Genomic DNA, 22,205 nt, shown 5'->3' with positions numbered 1-22,205 from the left:
AGTAAAAAAAACAACTTGTGTTTGCAGTGCTTATTACCTTGGGAACAAAACAGGTGTGGCTTGCCTGGTTTGGCTCTTTTTTTCAAAAATTATGCTACAAAATTAATGAGGTCCCATCACCTGACAGAACAGTTTTAACTGTATAACTAACTTGAGGCACATGTTGATGGGTGTGGCTGTTTTACAATTTACACAACGTTCTGCAATAATAAAGATACTGGTGTCCTTATGCACAATAATATCGAACAACGGAATACAGAATAATATTGAATGAAATAATGACAATATTCAGCATGAATTGAAGCCAGTTGTAAAATTTGGATACCTTACAAATGCAGTAAATACTTAATCCTACTTTCTCCTTTTTATGATTGCACAAAATGCATATCTGTGTGAACACTTGGGCTGAACACCCATTTTAGGTAATGCTCCTCCCTTTGTGCCTGCATGACACCACCCACACTGAAGGCAGCAGCAGCTTTTTGCAGCATAAAAAGGGTCCAGCAGCAGAGCTGTGCATCTCAGCCATCTCCGTCTGTTCAAGGCAGTCAGACCACCTGAGCAACCTTCACAATGCTGTCTTTGTCAACATCCAATAGCAGTTATTCTGGGCGCTTTGGAGGTTCAGGCATAGGTGGAGGTGGAGGCAGTGTCCAAAGGATGTATGCTAGAAGCGTGCACGGTGGTGCAGGTGGACATGGAGCAAGAATTTCGGTTTCTGGTGGTGGTGGTGGTTTTGGTTTTTCCAGTGGAGGTGGTGGTGGAGGTTTTGGTAGCGGTGCAGCCTTTGGCGGCGGTTCAGGCTTTGGTGGTGGTGCAGCCTTTGGTGGTGGTGCAGGTTTTGGCGGCGGGGATATCAATGTTGGTGCCAATGAAAAGGCCACCATGCAGAACCTGAATGACCGCCTGGCCTCCTACTTGGAGAAAGTGCGCAAGCTTGAGAAGGCCAACGGTGAACTTGAGCTCAAGATCAGGCAGTTCTTGGAAAATAAGACCTCCCCTTCAGCCCGTGACTACTCAGCTTATGAGGCCACTATTGCTGACCTACGAGATAAGGTATGTCACATGAGTAGTGAATCTGAATGCTACACCACGTTTTAATTTATTATGAAATGCATGAACTTTAAGAAGTTGCTTTTGAAATATAAGTCAGAATCAGTTGTTTTTAATGTTTGCACAAATATAAAGACATGTAGTAGTTATTTAAAAAATGGTATTTCATAATCACACAGATCCGGGATGCCATTTCTGTCAATGGACGCATCTTTCTGGCCTGTGAGAATGCAAAACTGGCAGCAGATGACTTCAGAACCAAGTAAGGGATAGTAGTGGTTAAATGCTGTTGAACCTTGTGAATTTTTAATTTACACTAAACAAACACAGAACTGTTGAGATGAAATATCTCATCACTTGTGGCCTTGCAGGTATGAGAACGAGCTTTCTATGCGTACATCAGTAGAGGCAGATATTGCTGAGCTGAAGAGACTATTGGATCAGCTGACACTATGCAGATCTGACCTGGAGATGCAGATAGAAGGCCTCAAGGAGGAGCTCATTTTCCTTAAGAAAAACCACGAGGAGGTCAGTAGAAAACAGTGAACAGTCATTCAAGCAAATTAAAAATGGAACAAATTTATTCAACTGTACAATACAACCAACTCAATTAAAATACTGAACCATTTGTCCACCAGGAAATGGCAGCAATGAGAACCCAGATGAGTGGTCAGATCAATGTGGAGGTGGATGCAGCACCACAACAAGACCTGAACAGTGTTTTGGCTGAGATCCGTGACCAATATGAATCTATAACTGCCAAAAAAAAGAAAGAACTTCAAGCTTGGTTTGATCAAAAGGTAAGACTGAAGAAGATCTGATTTTCAATGCATAGATTGTTGTTCGAAGTTATTTAGTGATATATGAACTTTGCATTGAGTCTCATATCTGTTGCAGTCAGATGAGCTGAGCAAAGAGATGACTGCGAACACAGAAATTCTGCAAACATCCAAAACAGAAATCACTAACCTCCGTCGCACATTGCAAGGCCTGGAGATTGAATTACAGTCACAGTTAAGCATGGTAAATAAAATCATTTGGCTTTATTCGAACTTATTCACTAATCCCAGCTTCAGATTTTTGACAGATTTTCTTTACCCCTTCCTTTCTTCAATAGAAAGCAGGTTTGGAAAACTCTCTGGCTGAAACAGAGGCACGGTATTCTATGAAGCTTCAAGGCCTCCAGATGCAAGTGACAGGCATGGAGGAACAGTTGATGCAGCTCCGTGCTGATATTGATCGCCAGAGCCAAGAATACAAGATGCTCCTCGACATCAAAACTCGCCTGGAAATGGAGATTGCAGAGTATAGGAGGCTGTTGGATGGAGAGGGCAGGTAAGAAAAATGAAGAATTCAGCCCTTTCACCATAAGCTAGTTCTGCAAATTTAAATCTTAAACTGATTTTAACACCAACTCTGTACTTTTCACAGCATCCAAAGCTCTGGATCTTCCAGCGTCACCAATAAAAAAGTGGTCGTGATCACTGAGGAAGTAAGCGATGGCAAGGTGGTGTCCTCAAGTACCCACACCACCCATACCTAAACTGTCTCAAACAGCAAACACAGCACAACTTCTGGAGTACACAAATTCCACATCTAAGTCGCTACTACATCCTTCAAATACTAACGTGATGCAATAAAAGGCTCTCAGTTTGCTGACTTGAATTTTGTCTTATTTGTGTTTACTTAATTTCAAATGTCATGATAGTGACAGTTCCACAGTTTTTCATCAACCAAGAAGGTATTTTTAAAAGGTATATTTATATTTCATAAGGTATTTCATGACATTGGTGAATACTAAGATAATATTAGTATTTTGACAATATAAACTTGGCTGAGAATTAAATTAAACATAACAGCAAATATAAAGTTGCAGCCTGAGGCCATCTTGCTAGATAGAAAAGCTAAAAGTAATGATTACTCAGGACTGTGCCTCTTTTCAAAATTTCCATTATGACACATGAGCCTAAGATGTTTTATAGTCTTTAGAAAGAGAGCAATAAAGTAAAACATTTCTGAACCTGTTGAGTACACGATGACACAAAAACATTTAAAAACACGTTACAGTCAGCATTTAGACTTTATTTCATATTTGGAATAGAATAGAATAGAATAGAACAGAATAGAATAATCCTTTAATTGTCCCACAGGGGGAAATTTGGGTGTTACAACAGCCAGAAAGACACATATACAAACAAACAGTACACAAGACAGAACAGAAACATACACATTTTTTACATATTTGCATGAAGGACAATGGTTACCAAAAACTGAGTACCATACTGTTATTAAATTAAATAAAATTAAATACAGATAAGAGGCAATCCCTGGTTATAGTGTGAATCGGTTTATAAAATAGTGCAAGATACAGCGCTGATGTAAACATCTATGATTGTTGGGAGCAGTTCTGATTGTACTGTCTGACAGCTGCAGGGAGGAAGGACCTGCAGAAACGCTCCTTCATGCATCTAGGATGCAGCAGTCTGTCACTGAAGGAGCTCTGCAGTTCAGCAACATCTACATGCATGGGGTGGGAGACTCTGTCCATTAGAGATGTTATTTTGGCCAGAGTCCTTCTGTCTCCCACCACCTGCACAGGGTCCAGGGTGCATCCCAGAACAGAGCTGGCCTTCCTAATGAGTTTATCCAACCTCTTCCTCTCAGCTGCAGATAAACTGCTGCTCCAACATACAACACTGTAAAATATGCCAGATGCCACCACAGAGTCATAGAAGCGCTCCCTGTACTCCAAATGACCTCAGCCGCCTCAGCAGGTAGAGTCTGCAATGACCCTTCCTGTAAAGAGCATCGGTGTTGTGGCTCCAGTCTAGCTTATTATTCAGGTGAGCACCCACTATCTCTATAAGAGTCCACTATCTCAATGTCCACTCCCTGGATGTTCACCGGTGTCAGTGTGGTGGGTCTGCATCTCCAGAAATCCACTACCAACTCCTTGGTTTTCCCAGCGTTGATCAGCAGGTGGTTCTGCTGACACCAGTCCACAAAGTCCAGAGTCCACTGTCTGTACTCTGAGTCGTCCTCACCTGTGATGAGGGAAAACGTGTGTATGACATCAAGAATCAACAAGTTTTTGTTCATTAAAATTAATGGATCTTCCCACCCCTAACATATGTGATGTGAGCAAAATGTTCACCATGTGGATTCTGATAGACTTCTCCGTCTCATTACACGTGATTAAAGCTGCATCAACCAACATTTTGCCACTAGGGGGCAGGGAATGTGTGCATCAACACAAGAAGACATTTGTCTAGGTTTTAGAAAGATCATTAAAATGTAAGGATACTGATAAGCTAAGTGATGTTTTTTTTTTAAATGTGTCTTTAATATAGCAACCTCTGGGGTAAATGTTTTTGGTTCTGAACAGAAGTTGTCCACTGAGACAAAATGCCCAAAAAACCTAACTTAGTATATCCACAGGTAGGTGAACTCTAAAGAGACACAGTTGTTAAAGCGTGTAAGCAAACAATGTCTGTGCAATCAGAAGAAACAACATTATTATTATCATTGAATCTCTTTACTATAAACCGATCATTATGTCACTCCATCATTAACCCTCTCAAGGCAGGCGTTGCCGATTTGCAACAGTTAAAAACTAACAACCTGATTACCCCACATACATATTTTATGAGTTTTTTTTACTCAGAAGTACCACTGCAGGACTTGGTTGTGCATTAGCAACAAAAAGTTTAATTTGAGCCTGAGAGGGTTAACCCACTCTTTCCTGGCACTCCCTGTACCTACACCAGGCAGAAACTATTATTATACTCTGCAATTTTACTTCTAAGTTTATAAGAAGTAAAAAAAAGCCTTGAGGCGACTTTTGTTGTGATTTGGCGCTATATAAATAAAATTGAATTGAAATTGAATTGAATTAATCAAGCTTTGTAGAGATGGGGTTGAGAATTTGTTTAGTACCTGCTCTAAACTAATTTTAACAGCTTGTTATTTTTTTCCTTGTACTTGTCTTCAGGAGAGATAAATTTATTTTTTGTCAGAAGAAGTGTCTCATATGTATAAAGGTTGTTTAGTTTGAGCTTACAGTTTTTTGGTACTCACTGAATTTGATTAACCAGGGGTTTAAGGAACAAGAAAAGACTTTACATTACATAAAACCCTATTTTGTCCACATTTATGATAAAATATGTTGGTAGTCAACATAGACTGAATGTAAAAAGACACTGATTTGTGAACCCCTGTTTTAAAGCCTAAATGTCTGTCTCTCTCACTGCATTTTTCACTCCTGACAGCTGGGATGGGTTCCAGTCCCATTACCCCACAACCCTGAATTGGAGAAGTGGTTGAGAAAATTGATGGAATTTCATTAAAATACTTCAACAGGCACCAACACAACATACATGACCTTGAGTGACTCAAATTTGCCGAGGCAAAGCTTAACAGACTGCTAACAGCTACAGCCACGTCAAAGTTTCCCAGCTGTCAGTCATAACCTCAAAGCCTGTCTGCTTAAATTAAAGCATTATTACAATTTAAAAGGGTGGCTTCTTAATAAAACCAACCCCTTTAAATTGTTACGAAAGGAGATTGGCTACAGAAAAGGGGCTTAAATTCACCTTAAAGCTGCAAAATTGACAGTTATTTCTGGTTTTTCATGTCATACATATGTTAAATAAAACCACACTGACTAATGCCACATGCACATCTACTATAAAGTGACAAAAGAGATGAAAACCTACATAATAATTTTACATTTATGTAGACGCCACACATGAAACTTTAATTCAACTGCATGATCTTTATTTTTTGATCATTCATCCCATATTCCACGAGCTTCTATCTATTCATCCCTAAGTTGACCCAGATTATCAACGGTCTCGTTGGTCTGCACCACCCTTCCATCCACAATTTTCTCCACCACTGTGATGACCTTTTTGACCACTAAAGAAAAGAAGAGAAAAAACAAACATGATAAATTCTCAAGACATTTCTTAAAACTGTATCTAATGTAAATTTATGATATAATTTGGACAATTAAAAAAAAATGATACGAATGATACAAAAAAAACCTTTCTTGCCTTTTTTTGAGCTGCAATAAGTGCTGGTGCGGATGGGGGGTGGGAGAGAAATCATTAGTCTGAATCATTCATATCATAAACAATTTCAACAAAATCAACAAACGTAGATTTTTTCCCCTCTGTCTCTAATGTTCTCTCCCCTGACTCATGATTTTCTCATCATATTTTCTCATTTTTCTCCACTGCCTCTTTCTCTTCACTAGGTCTTACCTGTCATCCTCCCCATCCAGCAGCCTCCTGTACTCTGCAATCTCCATCTCCAGCCTGGTCTTGAGATCCAGCAACATGTCATATTTGTGCTTGTTGTCGGTGATACTGCTGTGGATCTGGGAAAGCTGATCCTCCAGGCTTTTGACCATATTCTGAAGGTTTGTTAGCTTCATGGCATAGCGTCCCTGGGTCTCTGCCAGAGTTCCCTCTAGAGATGTTTTCTGTTTGAGTTTCAGAAGAAAATTGTTCAGTGAATAGGCAGTCAGCAATTGTGTGACATACTGCAAACATTCCCGTCATACTTAATGGACAGATAAAATGACATCAGTTCCAGTGACATTAAACTGATGTGTGTTACCATGGTCAAATGGCCCTGCAGTTCAATCTCCAGTCTCTGGAGAGTGTTCCTCAGCTCTGTAATCTCTCTTCGTGTTGTGACCAGAACCTCAGTTTGTGTTTGCACTTCCTGCTCCACTTCTGCAATCTGAGCAGAAACACAACATCATAATATGTTTCACTCCAGTTGAAAGATCACTTCATGGAAATAATAATAATAATAATAATAATAACTTCACTTCTCACCTTGTTTTGATACCACAATTCGAGCTCTTTGCTGTTCTTTGCAATCACACCCTCGTAGTGCTGCCTGATCTCTGCTATAGCCTCGTTAAGGTCTCGAGAGGGAGAAGCGTCCACGGATACATTAACCTGGCCACCCATCTGAGTCCTCAGTAGAACCACATCCTGCAGAGGTCAAAGGGCAATAAAATTTCACAAAATATTTCACAAAAAAATCACAAATCCTCAAAATAATCTACCTGTTGTTATGATAGTCATGCGTGTTTTTGGCTCTTTAATCTGCATGTGTGTTCATGTGTGTGTGGTGGGTGCGGGTGTTGAACAAACAGAAGCAATGAGGTAATGGAGAAAGAGAAGAATACATGGAAGTGTGCAGAGAGAAGAGGGGCAGCAAAGGGAAAAGGAGAAGGTGGCAGAGCTGTTTATAAAAGCATGAACCTAACACTGCATTTCCTCTGTATTATCAGGGGTAAAACATGGGTCATGTGTGAATTATGAACAGCCAGCCACAAAAGCTTGCAATGAAAAACAGATGTGATCTCATAAGGTTGCCCTCTCAGTAAACTCGCCTCTTCGTGGTTTTTCTTGAGGCTAATGACGTCTTCCTTCAGGGTTTCATACTGATTCTCCAGATCCAGCCTCAATAGGTTAAGATCATCCGTTAGCTTCCTCAGACCAGCAATGTCTGCTTCCACTGCCAGTCTCATGGCCAGCTCGCTTTCATACCTGAGTGAATTTCACACAAAATGGCAGATGGACAAGTCAGCAGGTTATCACAATCAGAAGCTGTGAGTCAGACATGTGTACATGTGAATGTAGAAGGGTTATAAACATACAGAGGGCACACTCACTTCACTTTAAAATCATCAGCAGCCAGTTTTGCATTGTCAATGTCCAGGATGGTCTTGGCATTGAGCATGGAGGCAATACAAATCTATGAGTGGGCAAAAACACATGGAAACAGTCAGAAAACAATCAAGCTCTTACTTCAGGTAACAACATTTGAGTTCCTCTCTACACCTGTGCTGCTTCTCTGTGTAATTAACATTGTAATATTCAGGACTTAACTTAACTTATGGGTCAGTATCTAAGTCTTTGACAATGATGAATGAGCTCATCTAACTGAAAAGTTAGATACCAAAAGATACCTCTTCTGTTACACTTACAATGAACATTGACAAGCAGGAATTGCTCAGGCAGACTCTTATCTGTATCTTTTCTCTTACCTTTTCCTTCAGATCCTCGATGGTGGCGAAGTAACCCGAGTAGTCACGGGAGACCACGTTTCTGCTCTGGTACCACTCCCGGATCAGGTTCTCCAGGTGCTCATTCTCCTTCTCCAGCTTGCGCACCTTATCCAGGTATGACGCCAGACGGTCATTCAGGTTCTGCATGGTGGCCTTCTCATTGGCCCCAACATGGAGGTCGAGACCATCAGCAAGATTCAAGCTTGGTGTTCCACAGCTCATCTGGGATGAAGAGATACGGACTCCACGACCTCCTGCTCCACCATAGACACTCATGGTGTTCTGCTTGAAGCTTCTTGTCCTCATAGACATGTTGAAGGGTCTTGATGTGAACCAAGTAGGATAACTGGAGTTGATCTGCAGCTGAGTGCCTAACTTTGGCATTGTGGTTATATAGTTGCCAAAGTGGGATGGGCCTTGCATACGCTGAAAGGTAAGAATGCAGTTGACAGCTCAACCCCCCTACCCCTCTATGCAATCCCTCCATCACCATGGGTGTGGTGACCAGTGGGCAGGCGTTCATTCACCTCTTTTCAGGTCAAACTTGTGATTCCACATTTTGTTGCAACTCAGTGAAAGCACAGTGATAAGTTGAAAATTCCTTTTTCTAGATAATCCTTTCATCAGTTTGTTTTTTGCCCCCCCCCCTTTTGTTTGCTTAGATGTTGGTATGAGAAAAACATACATTTCAAAATCCAAATCTGAATACTTTGTTTATCCTAGGGTGGAATTGCATTACACTGAAGTGTGGATATGAAATAAGAATGATATAAACTGCAGTTTGTTAAAATGTTAAATGTCTTGTTAAGTACTCCAGAGTTACAGAGAATGTATAAAACAGTGAAAGTTTAGGTTCTTTTAATCCTAAGAGACTGCAGTGTGTAGCTATCCTGTAAAATAGTCACTCACCCTACTTACTCATAGCAGTGACAAAAATAACACATACCAGCGATAATTTCACCTGTGTGGTACTCTATGTCAGCTGACGTTATTTTTGCCACATAAGCTTCTAGGCAATAGACAAAAGACTGTATTAATTAAAACTTACACAATGTAACTGTAACACAATAAATGAATGGATGTGTTTATATTTTAAGTGATCACACAGACAAGAGCATGCAGCACTTGTCTGTACAAGAAACTCCAAATTTCAGAACAGGAGAAAATACAAAGGGAAGGAAAATCTAGCACAGGGCTGATCCCGCGAGCCACCAGCAGTTCTGTGTTAATTAGCAATTTTAAATCTTGTTTGTTAATTTTTTTTTTAAATAAAAATGACTATTAAAATGTAATATATCTTAGGGTAGGCAAATACACAGCCAGAAGCTCAATTAAGTGATCATGCTAAGCTAAGAGGTTGAACATGGTAAACATTACACCTGCCAAACATTATCTTGTCACCACTGCCATTGTGAGTATGTTAATTTGCTGATGGGGCATCAAGTAAGATCCACAGAGCGAGACACTAAAACACAAACATGTCCTAAGTGGAATGTCTCTGGCATTTTAGAGAAAGTATACCTAATAGAAATTTATGTTTAATTAGCGCTTATAGCTGATTGTCTTATAAAAGTATTAGCAATCTTTTGGGCCCACAACAAGTAGGATACTGATAAATGTAATATGTTTCACTAATTGCATAAACAACTTGCAAAAGTAAGATGTTAACCTATCGAGAATGCGCCAGCTGGTTTTACTGGTTTGTAGTTATCAGGCCATACTCATGAGAGAAAACAATCACCTTGTACCCCCTCCCCCCACCAACCTATCATCATTCAGTCACATAGCCTGGCTGCCTCTCTGCCATCATTTGAGCTCTTCAGCTTCCTCATTCAGCAGTCACACCGATAAGCTGGGAGAGGCCAGAAAAAGGAATGAGTGATGGTTGATTTGCATCTAAGGAATGACAGTCAGTCTCAGTCTGTTTTGCAAGAGAGAAAGTAGCATTAGAAGCACAGAAACTACAAACTATATTTTTTAATAAATAATATTATTATTGATAAGGTGATTCCTGTTTTAAACACTTGACTTAGTAGTCCAATTTTAGACTGTGTTGTTTGTGTGTGTGTTATATCTCCATTTAGCATCATCAACAAGTGTGACGACCTTTAAAAAAAGCTAATCTTGTTAGTATGCTGGTCTGGAGTATTCAGTTATGTGGTAACAAAATGCTTCAATCTTTCCTTGAGTGAAACTCGCATAAAATTCACCCAAAGCCCTGATTGTGCAAAGCTCAGAGAAACGGTAAAAAACCCCTGAGCTGCATGTCAGACTCTACATCCTCTTCTTTCTGAAAAGAGTAAAGTATTCTACAGTCAAATGTGAAGCTAACTGTCCAAAAGCTAAAGTTTTGCACAAGCTGGGTCATGCAGCAAGACAATAATCCCAAGCATACATGCAAATCTACAACAGAATGGCTGAAAAAGAAAAGAATCAAGGGGTTGCAATGTTCCAGTTGAAATACAGTCCCCATCTGGACTGAAATGCTGTAGTCAGACTGACAGAGCTGTGCATAAACGATTACGCATAGACCATATGAATTGAAGCAATCTCTAAAGAAGAGCGGGTCTAAGTTCCTCCACAACAGTGTGAAAGACTGATAAGGTCATACAAATACCAGCTGTTTTATTGTTATTCCTGTTTAAGGTGGTTCAACAAGCTATTAAATCATAGGGTGTATTTAGTTTTTCACATGATGTCATCAAGACTTTGAAAACATTTCACATGACTGAGCTCATGTTGATTGACAGCATAATCCTTTCAAAAACTTTTCCTCAGGTCACTGTTGAAAGATCTTTTAGTTCAGTTTAACATGAGAATAATGTCGCACTTCCCGCCAATGCCTTGTGGTGTTACTACAGGTTCACTGATTTGTATATCTGATTGCATATCAAGGCACACTTGCATGCTTTTTAAAAAGTTGAAAAACTTCTTTTTTGAAAATAAGAGTTCATAGATGGTAACAGCAGCTGTTCAACGAGGGTAAATGTAATCGATTTATGGAAGAGTGAATTCCAATGTCACAGCATTATCAGTTTAAATCCCACTGATCCCAAATCTGAGATAGCAATGGATCTAAATGATTATATCGTATGGTTAAATGATCATCCAGTGTTTAAAGGGGTGGGCAAGAGAAGAATTTACAAGATTCAACTTTAGACCAATCCTGACCAAGCATGGGCTCACCACCTTCCATCAGCTCTCCACACCCACTTAATTTTGCTGTTTCAACAAGAAGACCAGGCAGACAGATCAAAAGGAACCCACATTTTGACTTGCAATAAAGATCCAGAGCTCCACTGTGCACCTTTTTTCTTTTTACTCTTCAGCTTCTTTTAGTCATTAAATCAGAAACATTCTGCAGCTGTCATTACATGTTGGATACTCTGTGCATACTTGCGAATGAGCGTGTGCTGAATAGTTACACACTTTGTATGTGACTCTGTGCGTCTCAGGGAAGAGCAAGACTGTGTGCCTGTTTTGTGACGTGATATTCATGTTTTAACTGCAAGATTATCTATTATTAAACTAATAATGTTACAGCATCAATTTCCTTTTATCATTGATTGTATTTATCTATCAGATGCCTCAATAAGAGAGGAAGATGATGACGAACTGTCTTTTGGAAAATTAAGTTTAGCATACCTGCTGCTCTCACTTTACACAACTTTCATGACCCCTTTGGGTGTGGCAGGGTGAGTCACTGAAAACATGCTTAATAATCTACACAGTGAGCAGTTCTGTGTGTGATACAAAAGTGATACCTTTGGATATCGCTAGATGGTGCACTTCTACTGAGAATCTCACCTGTATGCAGGGTGTGGCCCTGTGAGAGTACATTAGCCCAACAAGACCTTATCTGACCTTCTCCTTGTGTCTCTGTGTCTAATCTTTTTATGTTCTATTAGTTTCTTTATATATTAGATGTTTTTAGAATAGACAACAGACCAAGCATGTAAGCAGATGGAAGTTAAATTGTACTTTTCTTTCCTTCATTTTCTGCAGAGGGTAGCTTTAGGTGCACTAAATTAGCTGCACCTACCAAACTCTGAGGTAATTAAGTAGAATCCAGAAAGTGCTTGTAGTACTTTGAGAAGAGAAGAAGCTCTCCTTTAAAACATTGAACAGTGGCTTCACTGCTGGAATGAACCATGGTGGGTCAACACACTTCAGTTTGCTCAAACTACTGTTGATGAATGGACATGAGTGAGTCTATGCACAGCTGATGATTTACTGCATGATGAGAGAGGGAATATAAACCGAGCACACAAAATCCACCATATAGATATACACACAGGTTGGTACACTCACACTTTGAATTTTCAGTCAATAAATTAGCCCAGGACCTTTGTCAGAAATATTGCTGATGGTGTGGTACAGACCTGATAGTTAAAGTGTATCTGATAATGTCTGTGGAAGGGTGTGGTACATTTAGAGACTTTAAGGACTGTGTTGCTCCATACAGACTGTGATTCATACTTTCTCTGCAATGAGCTCCACTCCCTACTGTTTGTGCATTGTATATCTGTAACCAAGACGGAGTTGCATTCATAGCTAGACATTGAGGATGTTTTATTTATTTCTTTATTTGTTCATATAACTTGGGAGCTCCCTAATAGATGATAGATCCAGACAAACATGCAATGACACTGTTCTCATTAATTACTGAGTTAATATTGACACACTCTGGTGCAGTAAGGCTGCACAGTATATCCTGCACAAATACCTTGAATTATTAAATTTGTATTCCCTGAAAACAACTGCACACCAGATGCTGAAACTAATAAGAATTACTTAATTACAGCTTTACTTTTGTTTTCAACCATGTCTTTTGTCCCATTGCTTTAGTTGTATTGCCAGCATCAGCATGGTAACATGACAATAATGAGCCTATCACAGACACTGTTTATTGTATTTTTCTGTGTTTACTGAGCAACCTCGACCTGAACAATGTTCCATTGATTAAGTGCCAAAAATCGCACTTCCTATCGTGGCCACTTGAGGTTAATTTAGAATGCCAACATGTGCTGAAATGCTCGAATTATGGCTTTCTGTCTGGCCAGTGCACTAATATCCTGTTGGCAAGCGAAACTGGAGTATTTGCATTCATGCAGGTCCAAATAGTACTTTTAATAGATGCACCGATACAGATTTCCGCATTTTGCCAACAAAGTTAGCTGAATCATCTAACACTTTCCTCTCTTCTGTTAAACTAAACTGCATCTTTACACACCAACGGGTGACATAACTGTGATCTATTAACCTTCCATGCATATCTTTACCTGTTAGTGTAGATGCTAGTTATCACAAATCACAAGGTGCAGCTGAATTTGATTAGTTTTGCTCTTAAATCAAAATACTGGACAAGTGAACATTTTGTTAAAACAGTGCTAAATGATTTCAGCAGTTCACATGACCTGGCCAGTTTGAAGAAGTCCCCGTGTCTGACACATGCATGTGTAAGTCCATCACTTGAGAGAATACAAGAGGATACACCATAATTCTGTTGTTAACGTTGCAGTTTGTCTACAGCGTGTTGTAAAAACCAACTCCGATGAATAAAATGCTTTGCAGGTATCAAATACAAGAGATGTGTTAAAAAACGAGTGTGATGAGATACATTTGATCTGGTAATCTACAAATAAAAAGGCAATAATTAAACTTTATTTGGTTCATGTGTGCAATAGATTTCAAGAGGCAATAAAAAAGAATAAAATGGCACTGATATGATATAATGTGCCAATTATTAATAAAGAAAGTAGCCTGGTTGTGAAAGACATGGGAACACCAGCCAACTGTCATTCTCATTGTACAACGAAACTGACGGCAAGGACACTTTGCTCGGTTATGTTCAGATAAAGGAATCCAAACCATCCAGAACACTGCAGAATACAATAGATAAGGTTCAGGTATACACAGTGACGCATGCACACTGCCATCCTTGTAGTTGCTATGCTACAAACAGTCTTCCAAATAGTGGAGTATTTTGATGTTTTGAGTCTACGGTAACTTTGAGGAGAACAGTGGGCTTCCTCTCATGTTCTTAGGTTGTGACTCTTTTTGTTTTAACATTGAATAGAAACCATCTCATTAGTCCTTACAGCTGAGAAAAGGAAACTGAACACAATGAATGGAGCACTTTATTGTTCCCCCTGTTACTGTTAGCTGCAAGTTTGCTTCACTATGCAGTCATTATTTGTGGTTTATTTTAGATGTAAGGACTTAAAACATGGGTAATGAATTTTAGTCTAAGAGCCACATACAGCTCAAATTGAGTTAATCTTGATCGGACTATTATTTTAAAAATAAGCATTTAAAAAAAAGTGCAATTTCATATCAGTCAGTCTACATTATTAAAACGAAATGCAACTGTGGGACCTCAATGAAAGACTGTAACATAGCCAGAAAACAGATTTTCATTCAGACGAATAAAATGAAGTTCAAGACTGCAGGTAGTAGAGTGCATTGTTGTTTCATGAACTTTTATCATGATATACACAGAAGAAAGAAAAGCAATACTGTGATAGAAAAATAGTCACAAAAGCTGTCAAGCAAGTCATGAAACAGAGTGTTATCTGAACAGGCTGCAGGTTGTAAACAGTCTTTATCAGATGATCTTATCTTCATGTTGACTTCTTGGCAAGTAAGCAGTAAGCCAATTTGCCTGAGGGTTTTGAAGTAGGTGGAGGTGGAGTAATATTTTTACTGGATGAGATAGTAAATTACTCAGTATGAATAAAAGCATCATAAAGGACACGGTCAGACACCTTAGGATTGCCACAAAGGTAGAAGGGGCGGCTAACAGGATTTAAATGATTTAGCTTTATCTATTAGGCCACTGATGGAGGACTCTGGAGGATGTTTTAGTAAACATTGAGCATAGACTTTGTTCTCAATCATCATCAGCTTGATAACAAAAAGCTCATCAATTTGAGTTTGAAGCTCAGGTCTGAAGACATTGTCGTCACATGCATCACATCACCGTAGTGAATACATTGTAACTGAAGGTTGCATTGATATTTAAATAAAAATGGACATTAAGAAGAAAGGTGTCTGTGTGAGTCGCCTGTCATGGAGATTATAACCTGCTGTGAATACATGAGTCATAATTTGGTTTTAGTGAAAACACCCAGCTTGATTGACCAACCCAAGTCAGACATGAGGTCAACCACTCTGTTTTAACACGTTTCTAAAGTGTACTCATCTGTTTTGGTAATGAATCTGCCCGTACCTGCATATTTCTCAGCACCTGTGCCAGGTTTGATTGATGCTTTATCGGTTACAATGCCAGGAAGTCTCAGTTTAAAAATTTTTTTTCCAAGTGTTGTTTAGACAGCATGTTGTGTATAAGATCAGAGCTCATGAGAAACCTAGCACCAACTCCCCCAGGGTTTGGTGCATTTTTTCCCCTTTGAGCTTCCAGTGGGAGTTTTTTACATACTCACTGTGAGGATATTAGTTTAGAGGAATTATCTTTCATTCACTGTTTTCATAATATGAGTGCTGGCACGCCCGCTGAGACGCTACATATTAAAGGTGATTAAGGGTTATACAAATAGACTAGACATGTCTTTATCTCCACTCAAGTCAAGGGAAAACTGTAACTCACAGACACTTAAAGACCGTAAAAGGCTATAATAAACACCTAGTCTTTAACACTTAACAAAAACAAACTTATTTCAGCTACACAAAGGCTTATTTTTCTTAAATGGTGTTTTGGAAAAACAAAGTAGAACTGATAAGGAGATGAACTGATCTGCAGGATTAAATCTTAGCTGTTTTTAAAAGAATATGAAATACTGATTGCTTCATCAACCTGATGACGCAGAAGCATTCTGTTACTCATAAATACACATTGTTTCGTTGTTGTAATGACCCTCAGGGCTTTATTCAGACCTTCACAAGACAGTGACAGAGAGAACACTAACTTTAGTGTAACCACACCTTTGAATGTTAAGTTTGTCTAAATGTCTGTGCCTGACCCCACCCTTTGCATACAGGCTCTTAAAAAATAATCTATTTCCTTTAAAAGGACAAAAAAACCATCATACATGAGGAATGCTTTAACCTAAGTGCAAAAATGATTTGGAGATGGGGGCAAAGCGGACATTTTAAAATGTATGTTTTTGTTGTTTATCCTTTTGGGATACGCACAGACATGCACAGTTGGGATCTTGGGCGTGCCGACCAGGCCTTTAACTCAGACGTGAAGCATACACATTAAGATGCTGTCAAACTGATGGAAACAAGTGCATATTTGGAAGGTGCTTTATGCTTTAGGTTTTGCAGGACACTTATACTTTCTAAAAAGACCATTGCGGTTTCTTACACATGTGCACTTTAAATATAAATATGCACTCTAAGCAGAAAGCTACTGCTAGCTGCTTGACTTTGACCATGCAAAGTTACTGCTGGTTGCCTAGCAGCTTTCCTGCACTCTGGCCCACAATTATATCTTTATAAATGTCATAAGTAGAATTTATAGTAAGATGCACGTTTCACTCCAATGCGCCTAATAAATTGTGCAATACTGATTCATTTCAAGATTTTAAGTAAGAGGGACTGATAGCTCTGTGGCTAGTTCTGGTCATGTGACCCGTGTCTTGCAGGCATTAACAACCCATCGAGATTTTTTTGCATCATATTTTGGGCATAGGCATGAAAGTGGCATTTCCGCGCTCGTCAAATAACATGACAAAAGTAAAAAAAGTAAATTAAAGCAAAGGTGAGTTCTAGTTTGAAGGTTAAAATGAGTATTAAGAGCTTCTAACGGTACAGATGTAGTCTAGACAAAAATCTGTATCTGTAATTTTTAGTAGTAGCTTGTGTAACCCAGCTAAATATAGAGTGGCCAGATTCTGCCCCTTAAACAAAGTACAAAAGAAGCATGATTTACTTTTCCCTCTGACTGTAAACTGATCCCCCTGTGCCTCTTTCGTCTCCCCCAGCTGACACCAGATGCTAGAGCACAGAAACTGGCCAGAGCCCAACACTGAGATAACGACAACGCACACATGTGTGCACACTGAACCACCCACACATTCATGTGCTAACACATAAGTTGCTTGCACAATTTGTTGGGGCTCTGTGTCATCGCTCAAGAACTGTGACACAGTCCAAAACCAACAAAAAGAGCGGACACACACACGCAAACACACACGTACGCACGCACGCACGCACGCACACACGCGCGTGCACACGCACACAGGATACAAGACTGAGGGGGGATGTTGTGTGTGATAATAGTGAACAATGGGTGCTGATGTATTCTCTTGACTGAAAAGACAGAAAACAATGTTAGTTAGTGGGTCAAGGCTGGTTTAATGCATTCAGCACCCAGTAACACATTTATTTATTACACATTCTTTTTATCTAACTGAGAGCCATCACAGTGACAAATTAACATGTTACTGAAAAACATTGGTCATAAATTAAATTAAATAGTCCACAATCATTTATTATTCTTTTTTGCCTTTAGAAAATAGCTGTTTAAAAACTTTACCTGTTCGGTATAGACAAATGCATGGCGTTACAGCAAAGTCTTTTGCAAACAGAAGATTAATCAAATTGTTCATCTGTAAAAAGCACTGTAAGGTTAAAGGCTGTGAGATTAAATGCTTCATTTGGACTAACTCTACTACAGCTTGATTTTATCATCATGTGGATTTTAAAGTGAAAGAGACTCATGGAAACTTTTGTTTTTGCAAAGTGCTCGTATGAATGTTCCACCATAGGTCAACATTCATATGAGCACTTTGCAAAAACATCAAATCTGGAGCCTTTCCATTTACAGTGAGATACCAAATGGGTGGTGTGATCATGACTATACCGGCAGGTATTTATAAAAGCATACACAAAAAGTATTAATACAAAAACGCACAAAGATATGCACACATACATACGGTACTAACAGTCCTCACACACACACACACGCACGCACGCACGCACGCGCGCACGCACACACACACATTCCATAAGAGTTCCCTCACAGGGGTGTGCAGAAACCAAACCCTGGTCCTTAACAGAAAACAAATGTCGCTTTAAAGCTGTAACAGAAAACTCCCTGCCCAGTTCTCCACCTTGCCCCTCCCATTCAGGCCCGCCCCACACCAGCAGCACTATATCAACAGCCTGCCTCTCTCTATCAAACCCCAGAGTCCTGCCGCAGTCTACAGCTGTGTAACGGTTCTTTCTTTTTAGCGTCCTCTCTTGACCAGCAGACAGCCATCATGTCTATCATCAGACAAACCCGCACTTTCACATCAAGTGCTGCTCCCCAGAAGGCCCATAGTGTGTCTGGGTTCAGCCTCAGATCAACACCTCGCATCTCTGCTTCCAGTGCACGTTTTGTGTCCTCATCAGGAGGCATGGGGATGGGTGGCGGCATGGGGATGGGTGGCGGCCTGGGCATGGGTGGCGGTGGCTTTGACCTCTCAAGCGCCCTGGACCAGGGAACAGTGCGCCTGAACGAGAAGGCCACCATGCAGAACCTGAATGATCGTCTGGCCTCCTACCTGGAGAAGGTCCGCTCTCTGGAGGCAGCCAATGCTAAGCTGGAGAAACAGATCAGAGAGTACTATGAGAAGAAGGGACCAGCAGCTGAGAAGGACTACAGCAAGTACTGGGACATCATCAACGGCCTGAGGGACAAGGTATGTGTGTACCAGCTTAACTGCTTAAATACCAGAAAATTCAAATATCTGTTGTGCTGTAAATGGTTAACAAGGAAGCATTTCAAAAATCAACATACATGATAGGCATAATGACAGACTGCATAATCTATTGTGCTACTGAATACTTGGTGTTTTAGTGGACAGTTAACAAATATGTATTAATTCCAAAATCTCAAATTAAGCAAGGAAAACTGACACATTTTGAGTGACACTGTGCGTGATCATTTAGTATAGCTGCAACACTTCAGACGGTGTTGCAGCACAGAGGAACTGCATGTTAACAGTTAACATAAGTATGCAAAGCTAGCAACAGATCAAAATCAAAACCAGCCTAAGCTAACTAATGTATAGTGATGTAACCAAAACTAACTCACAATGTTGTTCTTCTCTTAAGATCCATGCCGCCACAATGGAAAATGCCAACATCCTGCTCCAGATTGATAACTCCAAACTGGCTGCTGATGACTTCAAGACCAAGTAAGCAAGAACTGTTATAATTTTGTGAACTGACTGTCCTTGTAAGATTAAACACAATGGCTTAAAGTAGCTGTTGTCTCATATCAGTGTTCTCTACTTTTAAAAAATGATTAGATTCGAGCATGAGCTGATGATGCGCCAATCAGTTGAGGCTGACATTGCCAACCTCCGCCGCCTGCTCGACCAGACCACCCTGACAAAGGCTGACCTGGAGATGCAGATCGAAGGCCTGCAAGATGAGCTGGCCTACCTGAAGAAAAATCATGCAGAGGTGATTTATAGATATCTTGAATTTACAAGCCATCAGTTATATACACACTGCTAGATGAATCATCTATTCTATAGAGCTGAATAAACTGAAACAATCAAACAGATCTAAATCCCTCTTTTTTCTCTGTTTGTTCAGGAGCTGGCAGCACTGCGTTCTCAGCTTACAGGCAATGTCAACGTAGAGGTAGATGCCGCACCTCAGCAAGACCTGAACAAAGTTCTGGAGGAGATCCGTGCACAGTATGAAGCAATTACCGATAAACATCGTCGCGATCAGGAATCCTGGTTTAATGACAAGGTAAAAAGATTTTCACATAAACAAAGTCATTATATCCCACACATTGCAAATGACTAGGTTTAGGCCTGCAGCAGTCTATCCTGTAATTAAATACAATCTCTGAAGCCAAGATGAGTAACTACTATCATCTAACTTTGTCTTTATTTCCTGCTTTAGTCGGCAACCCTGACAAAAGAGATAACCATCCACACAGAGACAATCCAGACGTCCAAGACAGAGATCAGTGACCTACGGCGCACACTGCAGGGCTTGGAGATTGAGCTGCAGTCTCAGCTTAGTATGGTAAGAAAAACATGAAACCCCAAACCATCTATTCACATCTCACTGATATTGCCTTATATGATCAAAATCCCCACATTGCTGTCTTGTGTAAAAGAAATGAAGAAAGGGACGATGACAGAGGGTGTGGAGCAGAGGGGAGGGCAGGAAAGGAAGGGTTTTTTTGCAAGAATGAAGAATGAGAGAGAGCGAGTGAGCGAGATAAGAATGATTGGAGCAGTGAAGGAAGGAGGGAGGGCCTCATGGTCAGGAAAACATTTCACAGACATCTGTCCAGATTCTGGGAGACATAAAAGAGTTTAAAGAAAGCTGAAGGAATGCTGAACTGGATGGCTCAGAAGCTGTACTCCCACAGATTATCTGTGCTCAGCTGGAGTTAGTCACTGAACACTCCCTGCAACAAACACACTCAGGGAGAAAAAGACACATGCACTTAAATGCATTTGCCTTTTATACTTTCATAAAGAGAGATAAAACAGTATAGAAAAACATATATACCTAAGAACAAATATACCTAAAACACTGAATTGTTTGCACGTACAGATAACATGATTTAGGCATCACTACTTGTGTGCCCTAATTCTGCTTTTCCTCCCACTTTAACAGAAAGGGGCTTTGGAGAACACGTTAGCAGAGACAGAGGCTCGATACAGCGCCATGCTCGCCGGCTTCCAGAACCAAATCAACATGCTTGAAGCAGAGCTAGCCAACGTTCGTGCCAGCATTGAGCAACAGGGCCAGGACTACAAGATGCTTCTGGATATCAAGTCAAGGCTGGAGCAGGAAATTGCAACCTACAGGAGCCTGTTGGAATCAGAAGAGTCCAGATAGACACAGGTGAATGTGCTTTTGAGACTCCTTACGTGAAAATGCACTCATTTCTTGCACCGTACTTCTTTTCTCACTGTTAGACCAATTAGTACAGGTAAGTAATGTCTTATTTAACAAATACCACGAAGACTTGATGGGTTCCTGTAATAAAAGCTAGAAGCACAGCATAAATTTTTTTTTCTTCTTTTAACAGGGGGCTGAAGTACCACAGTCACAACCACCACTGTGTGCACTTCCAGCTAGGAGCTCCAGCTGGCAGGACAAGCTGTTCTTAGACACACGCACACTCACACACACACACATACTCCCACAAATAAAAGATTTTAAATGAGAGGAAACTGTACTGAAAAATGTTGGAAAAAAAAACTGTTTAAGAGTTCACGATCCAAGTTTGCAAATCAGAAGACGAAATTCCTGATGTACTGTGTGTGTTTGTGTGTGTGGTGTCTCTGAAAAATAAATCTGCCAGTGAATATAAGAGTTGTGTTGTTTTTGTCACTTTACTGATCTTTCAGAACATACTCAGGGTATACATTTTTCCCCCTCCATAACATTGCTCTGTTTATGCAGTTGCAATGGCAACCGATAACTTCTGGGAGGTGGGATATGGGCTTGTGGAAATCTGTGTTACGTAACAGCACTGCTTTCAGGAAAGGGTGAACAATGGTTAACAGCTCAGTGTGGAAAGCACTGGGACTTAGAGGAGAAGCCGGGCAGAAATCTATGGCAAACTTGATGTTAGAAAAATTCAAACATGACAAGAAACTCAAATGAAGCAAATGATCCCAAGTCTTACTCAGAGAAAGACACACCCAGATGGTTGACTAATCCTTGCCCCATGTGGGTTTTCAAAAGTTTTTATATGAAGTCTGTGTAACTACTGTCACCTGGAAACAAGAACACACACCGGCCAAGACAGAAACACAGAGTGGAAATACAAACAGCCTTTAACTGAACAAAGAGAGTCATTGTGCAAACACTGTGCTATCAGTACTGAACTCTGCCCCCTTTTATGAAGTCTGAGGGAAGCCAAATGACCAGTGTGGGCTGTCATGATGAAAAACTGTTAAGGGTGGGGTTGCTGCTAGCTTATTGTATGTTTCGTGTGAAAGAAAGAAAGAGAGACAAGATTTCTGCCTATTTGTGTGTGTGTGTTAAGTCACAGCCTCTCAAATTAGAGCGAATTCTCAAGTGATGGTGTAATGCTTGTTGGCAAGAAGAGAAGTGGATTAAA

The 22,205-nt window shown here is 40.1% G+C and overlaps 2 protein-coding genes across 2 annotated transcripts; one reads left to right on the top strand and one right to left on the bottom strand.

Moving 5' to 3' along the window:
- Positions 1 to 521: 521 nt before the first annotated feature.
- On the top strand, positions 522 to 21,449 carry LOC308395987 (uncharacterized protein). Its single transcript, XM_080881047.1, has 16 exons — positions 522 to 1,056; positions 1,233 to 1,315; positions 1,425 to 1,581; positions 1,692 to 1,853; positions 1,951 to 2,076; positions 2,171 to 2,388; positions 2,485 to 2,590; positions 6,311 to 6,475; positions 8,135 to 8,257; positions 18,199 to 18,795; positions 19,211 to 19,293; positions 19,408 to 19,564; positions 19,700 to 19,861; positions 20,018 to 20,143; positions 20,747 to 20,977; positions 21,165 to 21,449. The coding sequence occupies exons 1-15, from the start codon at positions 574 to 576 to the stop codon at positions 20,969 to 20,971; spliced, it is 2,973 nt and encodes a 990-aa protein (XP_080737173.1). The 5' UTR covers positions 522 to 573; the 3' UTR covers positions 20,972 to 20,977; positions 21,165 to 21,449.
- krt98 (keratin 98) lies at positions 5,808 to 8,542 on the bottom strand. The gene is made up of 8 exons (XM_080880354.1): positions 8,123 to 8,542; positions 7,748 to 7,830; positions 7,466 to 7,622; positions 6,900 to 7,061; positions 6,676 to 6,801; positions 6,318 to 6,538; positions 6,108 to 6,130; positions 5,808 to 5,970 (listed from the first exon to the last, which is right to left on the bottom strand). Exons 1-8 carry the CDS (start codon positions 8,525 to 8,527, stop codon positions 5,870 to 5,872), a joined length of 1,278 nt encoding a protein of 425 aa, XP_080736480.1. The 5' UTR covers positions 8,528 to 8,542; the 3' UTR covers positions 5,808 to 5,869.
- Positions 21,450 to 22,205: the final 756 nt, after the last annotated feature.

This window comes from Rhamphochromis sp. 'chilingali' (genome assembly GCF_963969265.1).
Source record: "Rhamphochromis sp. 'chilingali' genome assembly, chromosome: 4".
NCBI classification, from domain to species: Eukaryota; Metazoa; Chordata; class Actinopteri; order Cichliformes; family Cichlidae; genus Rhamphochromis; species Rhamphochromis sp. 'chilingali'.
The sequence above is the reverse complement of the archived record's forward strand: the minus strand, read 5'-3'. Positions and strand labels throughout refer to the sequence as shown.

What these genes read in the sequence shown, in the direction of transcription:
- LOC308395987 (XM_080881047.1), top strand. Translation starts at nt 574, where the DNA reads ATGCTGTCTTTGTCAACATCCAATAGCAGTTATTCTGGGCGCTTTGGA. An exon ending in CTGTTGGATGGAGAGGGCAG is followed by an intron (nt 2,389 to 2,484) that starts GTAAGAAAAATG and finishes TACTTTTCACAG; the next exon opens with CATCCAAAGCTCTGGATCTT. An exon ending in CAAGTACCCACACCACCCAT is followed by an intron (nt 2,591 to 6,310) that starts ACCTAAACTGTC and finishes TCTCTTCACTAG; the next exon opens with GTCTTACCTGTCATCCTCCC.
- krt98 (XM_080880354.1), bottom strand. Translation starts at nt 8,527, where the DNA reads ATGCCAAAGTTAGGCACTCAGCTGCAGATCAACTCCAGTTATCCTACT. An exon ending in TGCAGGGCCATTTGACCATG is followed by an intron (nt 6,539 to 6,675) that starts GTAACACACATC and finishes AAACTCAAACAG; the next exon opens with AAAACATCTCTAGAGGGAAC. An exon ending in TTATTGCAGCTCAAAAAAAG is followed by an intron (nt 5,971 to 6,107) that starts GCAAGAAAGGTT and finishes TCTTTTCTTTAG; the next exon opens with TGGTCAAAAAGGTCATCACA.